Here is a 19,057-nt window from a genome sequence, read left to right as displayed (position 1 = left end):
GTTCTCCCATCAAGGAAATCAGCCTGAGGCGAATGGGAGGTGCATGCAGGGCTCTCTGTCTTGTCCTGAGCTTGTGCTCACTTATGACCCTAGGAATTCCCCTTTACAGGAATTCCAATGCCTCCTGTATGCCCTATGAGACAGACTCCCCTTCCTCCCCACCTGGGTACTCTATTGCATGTCTCAAAGCAGGTAAGCTTTTGGCCCAGGCCACTTTGACTTGTTTCTTATGCTGCTTTAGCTGTCTGTAAGCTATTCTTGCCTGCAGTGCAAGTTCTGGGTGGGTGGGCCCAAGATGACCTCATAGATTGGCACTGACATATAGGCACGGCAGTGCATGCATAGGGGTTACTCTCCTCTCTCTGGAACAGGGCCAGGGACCCACAATGGGCACGCAAGCTGGCTCCACTCTGTGCTGTTCAGGGGGTGGGGCGGGCACCACAAGTTTTACTTATCATTTTTAAAGCTGCATTTTTCTGACTCAGCCCTTGCCCACTTACTGCAATATTTTAACTGTATTCTGGAGTTTTGAGGAAGATGGCTCTGCCAGTTTTTTTCCTAGTTGTTCAAAGATTCTGTGAGGGGATGGCACCTTCAAGTGCCTTATGCCACCATCGTGGTTGGCTGCTGGTCCCAATGGTTTTAGAGAAGGAATTATGAACCATTCATTAGTAGCTGTATGAGTCCTTGTAGTAGTGGCACATTTACTAAGTACTTACTTTGTGCCAGGCATTGTTCTGGGTACTTTTATCTAAGTAACTTGTTTGATTCTCATAATATCCCATGAGGTCTTCATTATTACCTTTTATAAAAGAGGAAAATGAGATAGAAAAGCTACTTAGTTTGTTGAAGATCACGTAGCAGGGATCCCAACTGAGTAAGGTTTCATGTCTCTCACTGTAATGCTTAAGAACAGAGTTTACAAAACGCGCCTTCAATTGCAGCAGAATGACAAACTCACAGCGGCTTAAATAACAGACACACAAGAAGTTTGGAGACTGACAATTCTCGGTTGGTTCAGGAGCTCACGTTTTCCCCCAGCCTAGGTGCTTTCTATTTTTCCACTAGATCGCCCACCAGGTTCTCTCATGCTGATAAGATGCTGCAGCAGCTCCAGGAAACTAACTTAGACAGTAACAGCAGGAAGGCGAGCAGGCCCGCCCCCTCCCCCATCCAGCCTTCTTTTCATAAGGAAGGAAAACCTTTCCCAGAGCTTACCCCCAACAGATCTGCCTTGGCACGCTACAACTAGGCTACATTCCCACTGCAGCCAACCACTGGCAAAAGACTAGCTAACACCAATTTTAGTCATCAAAATTCGGATTCATTAAAAAAGCGCAGAAGCTCTGTAGTCACGCAGACAGGAGGGGTGCTAGAGCTCAACCAGCAGCTATAACCGCGGGCGAGTTGCCTAACCTAATCCCGGCCGCCGGTGCAGCAGTGTTCAGCGCAGCACTGGGCATGTTAAGGAGAAATGCGAGGTAGGGGTCAGACGGTGCGGGCTTAGCTGCTTGCTCTGTCGGAGGGTCGACTTGGCCAGGTTTGATGCCGGGCGCAGGCTATTTATCACGAGGCAAATCTTTTGAGGACTTGCAGGCTGCTCACATTCCGCCTGTATTTCCAAACCCCGACGGAGCACTGCGCCGCCAGTGCAGCGGTGCGGACGGCGACGACCACGCCCTGGGCCTGCCTCCGCGGCCAGCGTCTCCCGGGCGCGCGCCTCTCGTGGTCTCCAACGGCCCTTCCGTCTGGCCCACGGCCCCGGGGCTCTGCGCGGCGATGCGGACTTTCCGCGACTACGCGGGGAAGTGGGGTGCTTCGAGGCTTCGGAATGAGAAGCCATCAAAACAGAACCTGTGCACCAGACCCAAGGCGCCCCGGAACCGTCCGGACGCCCAAGGTGCTTGGATGGGAGGCGGCCGTCCCGGGACTACAATTCCCAGAAAGCCTCGGGCACACCCTTGCTGATCGGGCGCTGCGCCATCTATCAGCCATCCAGTAACAGCAATCGCAGACAAGGACAAGAGACCAATCACAAAAGAGAGGAGGCGGGCATTGCTCCAGCCATCCCAAGTGTAATCGGAGCTTGCGGGGAAGCTAAGAGAATAGGTGCTTCGGAGCCCCACGGCCGAGCCCGTGTGCCAGGAAGAGGCAGGCCACCGCGATGCAATGGCGCAGTGCAAACAGCTGCCCGCACCGTGCCCTTATCCCAGCAAGACTCTTCTTCTCCAGCCTGGGACTCTCGCCTTGGAGCATTCCACGAGTTCCTCGCGGCGCCACCCCCGGCTCTTATTGGCTCTCTGCGAACACGTGGGGAATGGTGTGGGCGAGGCAGGCGGGGCGAGGGGCGGGGCGCGCCTGCGGAGCTGGGATGACGGGGGGCACCGACGCGGGCTTGAGGCCGCATGGACACGCTAGTTTTGGGCCGCTGGCGAAGGCGAAGGGCGGAGGAGCTGCAGATTCCGGGGGATGCGGTGAGTTCCCAGGCCCTGGCGTTACGAGTGGGAAGGCGGGCGCCCTGGGCGGGCTTCTGTGGGCCCCGACTCCCGGCGCGGCCGTGCCTGTGAGGAGGCCGGGCGGTAAAGGCTGGCGCCCTTCGCCCTCTCGCTTGCGGGAAGGGGCCTTGGGGGTGGGGCCTCAGGGAGCGGGTCCGCGCCACGGCCCCTCCCTCCTGCCCGGCCGCGCGCGCCTGCGCATTGACCCGGGAGCCGGGCGCTGCTTCCCCGACGGCCTGGCTGCTTGAAATCCTCACCTGCACTGCTTGCACGAGCTCGGATGCCCGTCAGGACATCATGTGGTCTCCGGCTTTCTGCTTCTTTGGTGTCATTGAGTCATTACCTCCTGACAAGTACCTGCTGAGCGTCGACTAGTGCCGGGCCCTGGGCCAGGTGTTGGGGTACGGTAGGGTGGTCAGCAAATGAATCCGGAGTGGGCGTGCCGGTGTGACTTGTGTTGAGAGCTGTAGCGGAGACGAACGGGGTGAGACGATCACAGGAGACACCGAATCAAGATTGGGGGCGGGTGAGCAAAGCCTGAGAGTGACTCTTGACCAGGGGTGAGCAGTGGAAGAAGGGCAGAGGAGGCGAGGAGGAGCTTAGCCTTTTAGGGGAACTTAAACGAGGCCAGCCACTTTGAACAGAACTGAGTTATCTTCCACCTCTGCTTGCAGAAGGACCTCATTTATTTGGTGGTTCCTGGCTAAGGGTAGCAACCATCAGCCAACATACCCAACATGTGAACTTTTTCTTACTGTTTCTTCTAGAGCTACAAGCTTGATAAGCACAGAATGTCTTCAAACTTATTGCCGGCAACGTTATTTTTTCACATGTACCAAACTGGTACAACAAGAGTCACCAGTTTTCTACCCTGCCATATCTGTTTCCTCACCACCTCTGCCTGGCTACTAAGCCAGTGCCACATATAATGCTTTCACAGCTGCACCCCTCTTCCAGCCACCAGTTATTACTGTAGGAAGGCACAGACCACGGTTCTGCCTTGAGACCTCAAACGAGAGTGAGTGGCTCAAACCAGAGGGAATTTGATCCACGAGCATAGAGCAGTGTTTGCCAGTGGGGGTAACTCAGGGACATGCAGGGATCCAGATGCCTTCCCCTTCTGACCCTGCTGTCCTGTGGGTACTGTCCTCATCTGCATGGTCAAGTCTGGCTCAGTGCAGTGCTTACATCCCAGACTGTGGGACGTAGGGTGATGGAATCACATGCACATTTTAAGAGCTTGGTCTCTGGACTAAGAAAGGGAGCTAGTGGTGGGGATGCGGGAGGGAGGCAGGGCTGGAAGCTGTGCTGGTATACAGATGAGGCAGTAGGGGATAGAGACTTTGGAGGGCTGTTAGAGGGTGAGTAGAGAGACTCAGCTGCATATTTGGGAAAGGTCGGGGGTAAAGGGCAGAGTCCAGGATGGCCCCTGCCTTGTCACTTGACTTGGGTGGGCAGCTGTGCCATTTATTGGGAAGAAAATATTGGAAAGGAACAGTTGGTGGGAGAAAATGAAGAGTTCCAGTTAGGCCCACTGAGTTTAATTTGTCTCTGAGACATTGGCAGATGCTGCTAATCATTGAATGATTACTATGTGTCAGGCACTATTTTAAGGGCTTTGTGTGGATTTATCCAATTTCCACAGTGACCTATTCTTATTCCCATATTACGTGTTTCATGCAAGGAAGCTGAGGTACAGAAAAATTAGTCAGCAGACCCAAGGCCTCACAGCTGGGAAGTAGTGGAAGTGGGTGTTAAGCCCCAGCTGCCTGACTCCAGACCTGCCCTCTCCTTTTCCTGCACGCTGTAGCTCCCTATGTGGGCCTGGTGGGAATAAAACAGAAGGCTTCACAATGATGTCTTAAATTGGCCATCATGAAATGATGAAACCTAAGGTGCCAGGTGCTGTCAGGTACGGGGAGCTAGAGGACATTATTGATCAGGAAGATCAGAAAGAAACCTTGAATGGCCTTTCAAATTGGGATTGCTGAAATTAAGCGAGGCTGCAGTACTTCCTGACTGTTACCAAAGAATAATGAGTTGGGTATCGTTATTGCCGTGGTGTGTATTGCCTCTTAACTTGATAAAGTTCTTGTTTATACTGTCTTGTGTCCTAGTCTTTGATCTAATAAGCCAGATTGAGTTCAATAAAGTACCCAAGTTCTTTCCCTAAGTTTCTTTTTCTCTGTCCTCTGCCGTCTCTGTCTCACACATGTACCCAGAGTTTGGTTGCTTGGGAAGTTTCCTGCATCCGTTTGTATCTGGTGGCTTCACACCCTGCCTGGCAGTTAAAACCGCCAGTGGAGATTTTAGGAAATATAGCTGCCTGGGATCCCACACAGAGTCAGACCCAAGCTCAGCTTCTTAAGGGCTGGGTGTCCAAGTCATTGTCAGTTTCCTTGCTGTAAGGTTAGCTAGTGTGGTGACACGTGTGGCAGTTTCATGTGGTAGCATTTATCATTTCCTTTGAGCAGACCTTTTTTTTGCTTTGCACCCTTGTGTGGCCAGCAGTGTTTAAGTCACTGGAGATTCGGTGATGGATGAGAAAAATGGTGAAAGACGTGGTTAGATCTCCTCTCCAGCTGATGGACACTCAGTCCCTGGCTGTTTTCACTGTAAGACCCTCTGCCCACCACACTCAGCACACACATATGTTTCAGAATTAAACTTCAGAACACCTAAAGGTTCTCTGCTAAGACTTTCCTGCCCAAATAGCTCTGAAAGAGCAAGCTCTCTCTGGACAGAGCAACACTGAGATACCTTGGCTTGAAAACCTAGTTAATATTTTTTGTGGTGTCACCTAGGTTGGTCTGAGATCTTTTTTCCTAGGTTTTCAATCCTAGGGAAAAGTGGCCATATTTTCTCTTGTAATTTCTTGCCATTCTTTGTCACTGTCATTTAGAAATCAAATGCAAGGATACATTAATTTAGTGGGTATTACAGGTTTTCTGTTTATCATGTTTCTCTCATTTATTTAAGATATTATTGTGGTAACATATATAACATAAAATTTTACATTGAGCCATTTTCAAGTTTTCAGTTCAGTGGCATTAATTTGTCTACATTGTTCTGCCGTCATCACCATCCATCACCAGAACTTTTTCATCACCTCAGAAGAAATTCTATTTTTAATACTGTTATAGAAGGATAAGTGACAGAATAGGCTACACAAGTGTAAGTACAATTTGGCTTTTTGGCCGTTATAATTAATGCTTCTATGAACATCTATGTATAAATTTTTCAGTGGACATAATGGTTTCATTTCTCTTGGGTAGATAACCTAGAAATGGAATTGCTGGATCATATGGCAACTGTATATTTAATAGCCAGAATGTTTTCCAGAGTGCTAGTTTAGATTCCCACCAGCAGTGTGTGAGTGTTCCACTTTCTCTATAGCTTTATCAACACTTACTTTCTGTTTTCTTTTTGATTATAGCTAACCTAGCGAGTGTGAAGTAGTATCCTATGGTAGTTTTGATTTGCATTTTCCTAATGACAGACGATTTTGATCATCTTTTGTTTTTAGGGGATCATCTCATTTGGAGAAATGTCTATTTGGGTCTTTTCTCCATTTTTAATTTGGGTACTCTGTCTTTATGTTGTTCAGTTGTAGGGCTTCTTTATGTAGTTTGGGTATCACACCTTTATCAGATATATGATGTGCAGATATTTTCTTCCATTCTTTAGGTTGTCTTTTTCCTTCATGGTCTCCTTTGAAATGCAAAAATTTTTAATTTTGATACTATCTAGCATATCTTTTCTTGGCTTGTACTTTTGGTGTCATCTCTAAGAAACCATTTCAAAATCCAGTGTTAGGAAGGTATACCCCTGTGTTCTCATCTATGAGTTTTACAGTTTAAGCTCTTACCCTTAGGTCTTTGAGCCATTTTGAATTTATATTTGTATATGATGTGAGGTAGGGATACAACTGCATTCTTCTGTATGTGGCTATCCAGTTGTCCCAGCATTATTTGTTGAGCATACTATTTTTTCTCCCATTTAATTGCTCTGACACTCTTGTTAAAAATCAACTGACCATAAACATGAAAGATTTTTATCTAGACTGTACTTTTTCTTCCATTGAGCTCTACATTTGCTCTTATGCTAGTACCACTGCACTGTCTTGATTACTGTAGCTTTGTAGTAGGTTTTGAAATCTGGAAATTTGAGTCCTCCAACTTTATCCTTTTTCAAGGTTATTTTAACTATTTTGAATTCTTTGAATTTCCGTATGAATTTTAGGATCAAATTAACAATTAAAAAAAAATCAGCTGGGATTTTGTTGAAGATTGTGTTGAATCTGTAAGTTAATTTGGGGTGTATTGCCATCTTAGCAGTATTAGCTCATCTGATCATGAATATGGGGTGTCTTTCCAGATCTCATTGATTTTTTCCTATTGCTTTTCTATTTACTATCTTATCGATTTTCATTCTAATCTTTATTATTTCCTTTCTTTTACTTACTTCAGTTCATTTGCTCTTTTTTTTCCCCTTGTTTCTTAAGATGAGATAGGTCATTGTTTTGAGACCTTTCTTTTTTTTCTAATATAGGAATTTAGTATTTAGTACTATACCTTTTCCCCAAAACGCTGTACTAGTCCATACTTTGGTATGTTTTATTTTTATTGTTTTACTGTTTATTCTGTTCAAAATACTTCATAATTTTCCCTTTGTTTTCTTCTTTGATCCATTTGTTGTTTAGAAGTGTATTACTTCATTTGAGAGCCTTCTGTTATTGATTTGTAACCTAATTCCATTGTGCTCAGAAGACATACTTTGCATGACTTGAATCCTTTTAAGTTTACTGAGACTTTTATTGTGGTCCACAAGATGGATGATCTTGATAAATTTGTGCACTGCTGTTGCTGGGTAAAGTATTCTATAAATAGCAATTAAATCAAGTTGGTTGCTGGTTTTGTTGAAATATTCTCTATCCTTCTGATTTTCTTCCTTCATGATCTATCACTTTTTGTGAGAGAGTATAGAAATCTTTGACAACAATTGTGGGTTTGTCTAATTTTCCTTGTAGTTCTGTTTTTGCTTCATGTATTTTGAAGCTCTGTTCTTAGGTACTGTTTTGATTTGCTAAAGCTGCTGGAATGCAATATACAAGAAATGGGTTGGCTTACAATGGAATTTAACAACTTACAAATTATAGTTCTTAGGCTGTGAAAATGGCCTAAGGCAACAACAATATGATACCTGTTCTCTGAAGACAGGCTGCTGGCATCTGGGACACCTCTGTCACATGGGAAGGCACATGGCCAGTGTTTGATGGTCCTTCTCTCCTGGATTTCGTTGGTTACAGCCACTGGCTTTAGTGGCTTCCTCTCCATTTTCTGTGGCTCCTCTTGTAGCTTCTCCAGGGCTTTTTTCCATGAACTTCTCTTAATTTCATTTCTTCGCTTCTGTGTGTCCTTTATCCTCTTATAAAGGACTCCAGTAGGTGGATTAAGATGCACCTTAAATGAGATGGATCATATCTCAGTTGAAACAACTTAATCAAAATGTCCCACCCACAATAGATCTGTACCCATTGGAATGGATTAAAAGAATGTGACCTTTTCTGGGGTATATAATAGCTTCAAACTGTCATAGGTACCTGAACATTAAGGAATTTTATGTCCTCTTGATGAGTTGTTTCTTTTATCATTAGGGAATCAATTTTTTTTAACCCTGTAATAATCTTTGCTCTGAAATCTACTTTGTCTGATTTATTCATATAACCTCTCCAGCTTTCTTTTCACTAGTTGTGGCTTAGTGTATCTTTTTACATCCTTTTACTTTAATTTATTTTTATCTCTATACTTAAAATGAGTTTGTTATAGGAGGTCTATTGTTGGGACTTGTTTATCTTTTTTAATTCATTATGACAATCTCTGCCTTTTCATTGGGGTGTTTAGTCTGTTTGTATTTAATGTGATTATAGATATTATTGTGTTTGAATCTTTCATCTTGCTATTTGTTTTCTGTTTGCCCTTAATTTTATTTTTCTGCTTTTTCTCCCTTCTTTTGGATTTGTGGAATTTTTCTGATGATTCCATGTTATTTCCTATGTTGATTTTTTAGCTACAACTCTGTTGTTTGCTTTAAGATTTAGTGTCTTTCTTCTATATGTATATATATATATTTTTCTTACCTTTAGGTGATATTATACTACTTCATTTATAAGAACCTGACAATAGTATACTTCCATTTCTCTTCTCCCAACTTTTGTGCAGTTGTTACTGTCTGTTTTGCTTTTATATGTCATAAGCCCCATATTATATTTGACTATTTTTGTTTAAACAGCCAAGTATCTTTTGAAGATATGAAGAGATTTCAGTAATAATAGTCTTATATATTTACTCATATAGTTACTATTTCTGATTCTATTCATTCTTTAGTGTAAATCCCTATGTCTGTCCAGTACCTTTTTTTTTTTTCCCCTCTCTGCAGGATTGCCTTTAGCATTTCTTATAGTGCAGGTATGCTGGTGATAAACTTTTTCAACTTTTGTATATCTGAAAAATTCTTTGTTTCATTCTCTTTTGAAAAAATCTTTTCACTGGTTAAAGAATTCTAAATTGACAGTTTTTTCTTTCAGTACATTAAAGATGTCTTCTTGTTCAAATTGTTTCCATCTAGAAATCTGCATCATCTTTATTTTTGATCCTCTATATGTAATGTGTCTTTTGTCTCTGGATATTTCTTAAATTTCCTCTTTATCATAGGCTTTGAGCAATTTGATCCTGATATACTTTGATGTGGTTTTCTTCATTTTTTTTGTACTTGAGGTTCAATGAGCCGCTTGGATCTGTGGGTTTATAATAAATTAGCAAATTTGGACATTTTTCAGCCATTGTATCTTCAAGTATTTTTTCTCACCCTTTCCCTCTCTCCTCCTCCCACCCTGGGCACTGCAATTATATATCTAATAAGTTGCTGAAGTTGTCCCACAGCTTACTGATGCTTTGTTCTCTCTTTTTTTGAATCTTTTTCTTCTTTCTACATTTTATTTTGGATAGTTTCTATTGCTGTGCTTTCAAGTTCACTGATCTTGTCTTCTGCCATATCTAATTTTTCAATCCCATGCAGTACATTTTTCATCTTTGGCATTGTTGTTTTCAGCTCTTAACATATGATATACTTTTGTTTTATTACTCCCATGTGTCTATTTAACATTTTGAACATATGGAATACAGTTATAATAAGTGTTGTAAGGTCCTTCTCTGCTAGTTACAACATCTGTGTCAGTTCTAAATCAGTTTCAGTTGATTGATTGTTCTCTTCAGTATGGATTTTGCTTTTCTGCTTCTTTGTGTACCTAGTAAGTTTTGAATGAATGCCAGACATTGTGAATTTTACCTAATAGGGTGCTGGGTATTTTTTTATTCTTATAAATATTCTGGAGCTTTGTTCTGGGGCACAGTTAAGTTACTTGGAAACAGTTTGAGTCTTTTGAGTCTTGATTTCAGAATCCATTAGGTAGGACCAGAGAAGTCCCCAGTCTAGGGCCAGTGTTTCTTTACTGCTGAGGCACGACTCTTCTCCCTACCCTGCCCCATGGATCATGGCGTTCTCGAGTTCTGCTGGTAAGATGAGGCAGTGTTCCTTGATGTAGGTACCAAGTGCTGATATTTCTAATCCTTTAGAGTTGTTCTCTCCCTGGGCTTGTATAGTTTCCTCACATTTGTACTAATCTGATCAGTATATGCAGATCTTCACATTCTGTGTGTGCTACTACTCTCTTCTCTCCAGTACTCTGCTCTGTGAACTCTAACCACCTTGGTCTCTGCATTCTCTCAGCTTTCGTCTTTCAACCCAGAGAGTGCACCAGGCTCTGCCTGGGTTTCCCTCTCTGTGCCGCAGCCTGCAAGCTCTTAAGACAGAAAGATAAGGCAACTGTGGGGCTCACTTCATTTGTGTCCCAGTCTCAGGGGATGCTGTCCTTTGTTGCTTAATAGTCATTGTTATGGTTTCCATTATTTCCTATACTTGTACTGCTTTTTTGTTGTTTTCATGCAAAAGGGTAAGTGTGATCACTTTTACTCCATCTTGGATAGAAGAGAAAGTTGGATAATACAGTTTGATCCAAAGTTTAAAAAGAAATTGAAACACATACCATGAAACCAATAAAATTATGTTTGAGGGAGCCCCTAAAAACTTCCAGAATATTAATTTTAAATGCTTTCTATGATGTTTAATTTTTTTTTTTAATAGAAGCTGTGGGTTTGCTGAACAATCATGCATATAATACAGGATTCCTCTCCACTGCCCCACCACTAGCACCTTGCCTTGGTGTGGGAACTTTGTTACAACTTATTTTAACACTTTTTTGTAAGTGTACTTTTTTTAACAGTAGTTACTTTTGTTACAATTGATGGAAGATTATTGAAATAATATTATTAACTATTCTCCGTAGTTTAAGTAAATTTTCCCCATATACTACTCTATTATTAACATCTTGTATTAATGTCATTCATTTGTTATAATTCATATACTTCTTTTGTACTGTTAACTGTAGTCCATCTTATCCACAGTAAAGGCCACTGTATTATGCAGCCTTATGTTTTATCTTTTAATTTTTATTTAATTAACATATATGACCTAAGGTTTCCCCTTTTAATCACATTCGCCTGTATGATTTGGTGCTGTTAATTATACTCACAATAATGTGCTACCATCACTACCATCCATCTCCAAGCCTTTACAATAACTAGAAAGTCTCTACAAACTAAGCCTCTACTCCCTCTTCTCTAACCCCAGTCTATCCCTGGTAACCTATAATCTTAGTGAATTTGATAATATTTACTTCATATCAGTGAAATCACACAATATTTGTCCTCTTATGTCTGGCTGATTTCACTCTGCATAGTGTCTTCAACATTCATCCACGTTGTCGCATGAATCAGGACTTCATTCCTTTTTATGGATGAATAATATTCCATTGTTTGAATATACTACATTTTATTTATCCATTCATCAGTTGATGGGCCCTTGGTTGCTCCCCTCTTTTGGCGATTGTGAATAGTACCGTTGTGAGAATTGGTGTGGAAATATCCATGTGAGTTCCTACTTTCGGTTTTGAGTATACACCTAGTAGCAGGACTGCCGGGTCATATCGTAATTCTATACTTAGCTTTCTGAAGAGCTGCCGAACTGTCTTTCACAGTGACTGCACTATTTTACATTCTCACTGGCAATGAATGAGTGTTTCTATTTCTCCACATCCTCTCCAACACTTTTAAATTTCTATTATTTTTAATAGTAGCCATTCTAGTGGGCGCGAAATGGTATCTCATTAAATGGTATCTTATTGTGGTTTTGTTTCCATTTCCCTAATACCTTGTGTTGTTGAGCATCTTATCACGTGCTTTTTAGCCATTTGTATAACCTCTTTGGAGAAATGTCTGTTCATGCCTGTTTTTTAACTGGGCTGTTTGTATTTTTATTCTTGAGTTGTAGGATTTCTTGGTATATTCTGGATATTAAAACCTTATCAAATATGTTGTTTCCAAATAATTTTTCCTATTGAGTAGGTTGTCCTTTCACTTTCACGACAGAGGCTTTTGATGCACTAAAGTGTTCGATTTGGGGGAGGTCCCATTTATCTACTTCTTCGTTGTTTGTGCATGTACTATGTTTTGATTTAGAGTATTTTTAAGATCGTGTTAGAGAAAAGCTCCTATAGGTTGTACATAGCAGCAGCAAATTGCCTCCTGGCTAAAACCACTAACCAGGTAAGCATTTTCTGTATAGAGTTTGTCAGCCATAAGTGGCCCTGGCCACCTCTGAGGGGTCTTTTGCAGATGCCAGTAGTCTGGTGCATTCTTTGGCGCTCATGCTTTTCCTTTCCTTTACACCCACACACAGGTCACACTGAAGCCTGAGCCTTTGAAAAGGGCAGGTAATTGTCAGTTGTAATCTGGAATGTACATAGATACGTATTTTTTGGAATTTTTTTTGTACAACCATAGATACTTAGATATGAGAAATGTAAAATTCCAATCTGCCATTTTTACCAATTCTTGATATAGTGAATAGCTACTCCAAAAATAGGGGCCTGAGGATATTTTAAATCTACTCTGCTCTGTGGATAGTTTTTAGAACTAACATTGCTAACGCTTGAAAAATTATCTACTAAAGCTAGTAATCCTTGTCAGCAAAACCACTTAAATATATTGATGGCTTTAACTCCTTTCAAGTAACCCTAAGGGGTCTAACTTATAAAGGAAGAAGATTCAAAGTTAAATTTGCTTGTCTCACCCGGCTGGAGGTGGGTTTTATAGCTCATCTGCTGATGTGATCCCACTGTGAGAACCTAATGAATGCTAGCTGATGAAGCGCCCCCTCACAGAACCCTTTCGTTTTGCTTTTCTGTGGTCATTCTTTTTCTAAGTAATTATAGCCCACTCTTCAAGAAGCAAGTTATTTAATTCTCTTAGCCATCTTTAAATTTTGGAAGTAGTTTCTTGAGCTACTTTATACCATCTATCCATTAAGTTTAAGTGTATTCAGGCACTTTTCCATCTAGATGATAGATACTTATCAATAATATTCATCTTTTTCTTACACCTCCAATACAAATTTTCACACTAACAGCTGCACATGGCCACAACCCTTTCTGACTTTTGGCAGATTTCTTTAATACAGAAAAATCAAAATGAAGTTAGGGTCAGCAAGGAGGTAGTTTTCAGTGGTTGGACATACCGCTTACATATATCTTTTGTGTTTAATAGTGGCCCTGGAAGGACTGTGACTTGGCTTGTTGTTTTTAGTTATAAAGTATCATGAAACCTGCAGGGCAATTGGTAGTTAGTCAGCAAATACTTTATGGTCAATTGACATGTAAAGAAGAGTGTGTGTTAAGCTGGAAAGAAATGAAGGGAGGGTTACACTAATGCATGAAATTGTTGGTATTTTCAAAGTATCCTTTATTTAGGGAAAACTATAATTCTATATTAACTATAATAACTATAATTAATGGGTAATAATGCCCATCATTATGGCGCTTTATTACCCTTCATTACCATCTTTGTAGCTCTTCTCTTTTTAAACTTTTCCTTCTTATACTTATCATCAGACCACGTTGTTTTGGTTTTTTATTTTTCAGTTCACAATTCAATAATTTTTAGCAAATTTAGAGTTGTGCATTCATCATCACCATCCAATTATAGAACATTTTAAATAAAAAAGATCGCTGTGCCTATTTGCATTCACTTCCCCCCTCCCCCAAGCCCCAGGCAACCACTAATACTTCCTGTCTCTCTATAGATTGGCTTTTTCTGGGCATCTCTTATAAATGGAATCATGTGTATTGTGTATTGATCTTGTACAGCTGGTTTCTTTCATTTAGTATAATGTTTTTGAGGTTCATGCATGGTGATGTATATATCAATAGCTTCCTCCTTTTAATTGCTAAGTAATATTCCATCACATGGCAATGCCACATTTTGTTTATCATTTACCAGTTTATGGACTTTCAGTTTCTTTCTTTTTGGCCCAATGAATAATGCTAAAAATTCAGAAAATTCACATCTAGTTCATTATGTGGCTTTATGTTTTCATTTTTTCTTGGAAAGATACCTAACCTAGCATTAGAATAGCTGTCATATGGTCAGTGTACCTTTTTAAGAAATTACCAAACTGCTTTCCAAAGTAGTAGCACTATTTTGCATTTCCACTAACAATTTAAGAGGATTCTACTTTGTCCACATCCTTGCCAGTACTTGTTATTGCCTTTTTGATTCTAGTGCATATGAAGTGATATCTCATTAGGGTTTTAATTTGCATTTCTCTAGTGACTGAAGATGTTGAGCATCTTTTCATGTGCTTTTTGACCATTTGTTTATCTTCTTTGGAGAATTATCCCTTCATAGACTTTGCCTATTTTAAATAGTGTTGTTTTTTATTATTGAGTTTTAAGATTCCTTTATATATTGTGGATACATTTTATTTATCAGGCATGTGAGGCATAAATATTTTCTCAAAAAATCTAGCTTGTCTTTTTACTTTATTAATGGTGTCTTTTGAAGCACAAACCCTTTAATATTGATGACATCCAATTTATCATTTTTTCTTTTATGGATCGTATGTTTGGAATACTATCTAAGAAAATTTTGCCTAACCCAAGGTAAAAAAGATTTTTCTCCTCTTCTCTTCTAACAGCTTCATAGTTTTAGCTTATAGTCTATGAGCCATTTTGAGCTCATTTGTGTCTGAGGTATGTGGGGAGAATCTAAGCTATCTTTTTTCTGTATGGATATTCAGTTGTCACAGAACTGTTTCTTGTAAAAGCCATCCTTTCTTTGGGTTGTTTTGGTGTCCTTGCTGAAAATCAATTGACCATAAACATTAAGAGTTTATTTCCAGACTTTCGATTCTATTCCATTGGCCTATATGTCTATTTTAATGCCAGTACCACACTGTCTTGATTACTTTAGCTTTTTAGTACATTTTGACATTAGGAAATGTAAGTTCTCTTTTTCATATATTGCTTAGTTTTTAGGTTAGCTCCATTAATTTTATTTTTCAGTCTTGTCTCTCCAACTAGATTGTAAGTAGACTCGGCCCTGCCATTTCCAGTATGCAGAGCTCAGGCAAGTGGGTGAAGGTTTTTGGACATCATTTTCCTCATCTGCAAGATGGGAATAAAACTCCCTCCCCATCCTGTGTCCTAGGAATATAATGAAATAAATATGGAAACATTGGAAACTGCAGTATTTATTATTGTAAGGATCATTTATTAGGTTCCCCCTTTTGTAAGTACGTTTGTATTATTGCTTCCTTAAGATCCTAAGTTTTGAGTGAAAATGTGGTAAACCTTGCAAGCCTAAAATTCATCTACAGCAAGTACAGTGTATGCACTCATCTGTTTTTTAAGCTGGAAGTAAAAGAGTGTTTTTTCTTTGCTGTTTTCTGGTGTCTTCCTCTAGATAACTTGCTCTCCTTGTATTAAGTTGCATTCTTATCCACTCATCACCTTATCAGTTCCTTCTCTTTGCTGGGCTAGATTTGGTCAATAGAATGGTTTGAAATCTCATGCTAGTAAGTTGAGGAGTCTTTAAATAAATGGTCACCGCTGGATAAAGTGGAGTATCACTGTTGATCAAAAACAGAGAGACTATTCCCACTTCCTGGGATGGAGATTCACCACATGGAGGCTGGCAGGGGTGTGCTAATGCCTGCCACCAGAAACCCAGTCCTTGGGACGCCAACCCACCCCATGGTTTGCAGGTGTCAGGGTTGCCGAGAGAAGCACAGTCACCCAGTGCTGAGCGGAGCTGTGCTTTGTTCACATAGAGAAGAGCTGGAGCAACGTCACTTTCACTAGGGGGTGTGGTTTCCCCATACTGGTGGGTCTCAGTCATGGCCTGTGCAGGGAGATGTTATTCCCCTCCCTCGTGGTATGTGTGTGTACATGTGTCTATGTGTGTGTGCCGTAGTGGAGGAATCCCGTTCCCTCTGCTCCAGAGACAGAAATACTACCAGGGTGTGTGCTGGATGCCGTAAGGAATGCTCATAGTTATCTTTCTGTCTCCATTGAATGTTTCCATGTGTTTGGGACAGGAGGGGAGGGTCCCGGCAGTCCTCCTCTACTGGGGGATTGGATTTTATCCCACCAGGTAGACACATCTGGTCCTGAGCACAGGGTATATCTGTGGGTCCCGGGAAAGGTGGTCGCTGTGCTGGTACATCCCAGCCTCCATCCACAGTGATGCGGCTGAAACCATAGTGCGCCTGGTTAGTACAAAAGCTGAGTTCTAGCCTCTCCCCTTTCTCCCGCTGACACTGTACCAGATTCACTGTGCTGTAGAAAGCAAACCTCGCAGAAGCACAAGGTCATTTTCCAAATGAAAATCCATTGGGAAGGAATCTTTGCTTGATAGAAACTGTGCTTTCTAAATGCCGTTCCACAGGCTCTCACTGCTCCGTCCGGCATTAACTTTTCTAAGCTTAGGTCTGACGGCCGTTTCTATCATCTACTCCAGCAAAAATAAACTTTCTTTATTGTGGTTGAACTAAAACCAAACTAAACGTAAAAAACCTCACTTATCAACTGTTTCTGATAGCTAGGACCTGAATAACCACCATCGCACATTTATAGTACAAATAACCTTCAGGATAAAGCTCAATAAAAATGGTCAAAATACCTTCAGAAGAAGAGAAAAAATTAGGTTGTTTTACTGTGGATTTACCATTAATTGCATGTTACTGAGTTGTATTGCCTTACATTGGTGTTCTAGTTTGTAGCATATATGCTGAACTGTTACCCAGGGTGCTTAAGTTTTAAGAATGTGCCACTCTCTTGCCTTTATTAATCTCTTAATCTCTTGGTTAAAGAGATTAGACAGTGCTTTGGGGTTAGAGAGTTCAGAGAAGTTGGCGTTTTTTTTCCTCTGTTCTTTGCTTTTTTTCGAGTGGGTGGAGGAGAAGTGGATTCCTGGCGTTAGCCTGGTGCCCCTTGGTTCGGCCAGAAGCAGGGCTGGCCCGGGGCGCATGCCTCCCCTCAGCCTGTGCGGTGCACCCCGAGCCCTGCTCCCACGGCTCACCCCGTGTCCCATTTCCACAGGGGCCAACTCTCATCGTAGAACCTGAGGCCTGGGATTTGCTTTATGGCGAAGCAGTAAGCCTCTAGCACTCCATTCCTCCCCTCCACACCGCCTGTTAAGCTGACTTGTGTCCCGTCACTTTCAATAAAGGAAAAAGTCCATGTCACCAAGGGGCCCTGGCACCCCTCGTGGAGAGCAGCTTGTCTGGCCAAGATGTGCACTAACCCTTTTGGTTTATCTCATTGAGGTGACATACTATATATGTATATGTGTATAATTTTCTTTTATTTTGGCATGGACAAGCTCCAGGAATCAAACCCAGGTCTCCGGCATCGCAGGCGAGAATTCTGCCACCGAGCCACCGTTGCACTGCCCGGCACACTGTAAATTTTATATTTTAATTTGTGCATCTTATCAGATGTCTTCTCTTTCTCAACCATGTTCCTGTTTCAACTGTTCTCTAGTAGGTTGCAGTTTGATTGATCTTCTTCAATTATGGTTAAGTAATGGGGTCTTTGTAAATACTCAGGATTTTAATTTTGTTTATATGGTGCCAAGTGTCTTTTTAGTTGGGTGGTAAATCTTCATCTGCTCTCATGAAGGCTGACAGAGCCTCTCTAGAAGGGAGAAAAAGAGACTGAGCCATTTAGCGTTAGCAGTCCTGGAGCTAAATGCTCTGCAGTTTCATTTTGGTCCAGGGCAATCCATGGTAACTGGACTATTTGCCAAGTGGACGTGCCGATCAATATCCGTTGTGGTCAGCGCTCCATAATCCTCAGTAAATAACAGAAAATATGAATAATTTAATGCACTCAGCTGGCTAGCGGCCTCCGAACAGAAGCCCTGCTGTGCCTGCCAGCTCCACCCGTAGCAGCCCAAGGGCTCTCGGCTCCTCCCGGAGGGTCAGGGAAGCTTGCTGACCTTGGTGTTTCGGACGGTGCCAGAGCCCCCAGGAATGGTTTAGAGTGTGGTTCCAGAGTGTTTAAAACTCCACGCAGAAAGGAAGTTCTGGGTTGTATTCACATAAGCCCCCTGGCTCTCCTTTCTGGTAAGTCCCGTGGCGTTCAGAAAAGGAAACCGCGCTGTGGCGCCGGAGCTGATCATGATGTTACAGGACAGAGTGAGGCTGGAGGCCTGGGGAGGGGATGACGAGGGATGCTGCGCATCTCCTTCACATTTCCCCTTTAGTCCAGGGGACTGACCGGTGCCAGCCGGCCAGTTCTGACCCATCTCGCTGCTCCCAGCTTGAAGGGGAGCAGCTTCCGGACACCCGGGTCCCGGCCCCTGGTCTTCTCTTCTCCCAGGTTTTCTTCACTGGAGTAAACACGTGGAAGGCCACGTTATTTGCAAAAGCCGTGGAGATGATACAGGGCAGAATAAAATAGGTCAGATGTGTTTTGGCAAGCTACAACACTACTTTAAAATCAAGTTAAACTTAATGAGGATACATGAAACAGCTACAGTTAGATTAAGAAGAAGAATACTTAGTAAGTGCCAGAGCCTGGAGGTTATTGCTGCCTGTGGAGGAGCTGGGGTTGGGGGGCCCTGCAGACCCCATGGGCCGCCGTGTGATGGGCTCGTGCAGGTAAATGTACATGGACTTCTGCGCAGACGCAGGGGCTGCCTGGCCTGGGGAGGGCCTGCCCCATGCTCAGGGGGCAGGTGACACTTGAAGCCTTTAGCACGGTTCATTTTAAAAGGGATATTGGCAATTTAGAAACACCCTGGGCAGGGGCGTCTGGGATAGGAAGCATTGGACGCACCTCAGAAACAGGATGGGAGGGTGCTTGGAATGTCTGGTGGGAGAAAAGAGGCCTCGAGGGTGCATGGCAGTAGCTGTCTTCAGACCTCTGGAGGGACCCTGTTTATTTTATGTTGCTCAAAAGGGAAAGATTAGAATCGATGGGTTGAAATTATAGGAAAGCAAGTTGACCTAACCCAGTATTTCTAGCAGTGTGCTACTATAGGGACGAGATTTTCTTTTTGAATTAAATATTTTAAACTTTTGAAATAGTCTTAGATTTACAG

At 42.2% G+C, this 19,057-nt stretch overlaps 1 protein-coding gene across 4 annotated transcripts in view; it reads left to right on the top strand.

The window, feature by feature from the left end:
* Window positions 1-1,714: 1,714 nt before the first annotated feature.
* The window catches only part of C13H10orf143 (chromosome 13 C10orf143 homolog), a 58,568-nt gene continuing 41,225 nt past the window's right edge, over window positions 1,715-19,057 (top strand). For 2 of the 4 annotated variants that reach the window (XR_013161812.1, XM_077126420.1), the window contains exon 1: window positions 1,715-2,474. Coding sequence is in view for 3 of the 4 variants with exons in the window: in XM_077126420.1 (XP_076982535.1) it covers window positions 2,406-2,474 (69 nt within the window). In the remaining variant the exon portion in view is untranslated. The remainder of the gene's footprint in view (window positions 2,475-19,057) is intronic. The other 2 variants (XM_077126419.1, XM_077126421.1) reach the window with 2 other exon arrangements.

Source organism: Tamandua tetradactyla, chromosome 13, assembly GCF_023851605.1.
Source record: "Tamandua tetradactyla isolate mTamTet1 chromosome 13, mTamTet1.pri, whole genome shotgun sequence".
Lineage (NCBI taxonomy): Eukaryota > Metazoa > Chordata > Mammalia > Pilosa > Myrmecophagidae > Tamandua > Tamandua tetradactyla.
The sequence above is the reverse complement of the archived record's forward strand: the minus strand, read 5'-3'. Positions and strand labels throughout refer to the sequence as shown.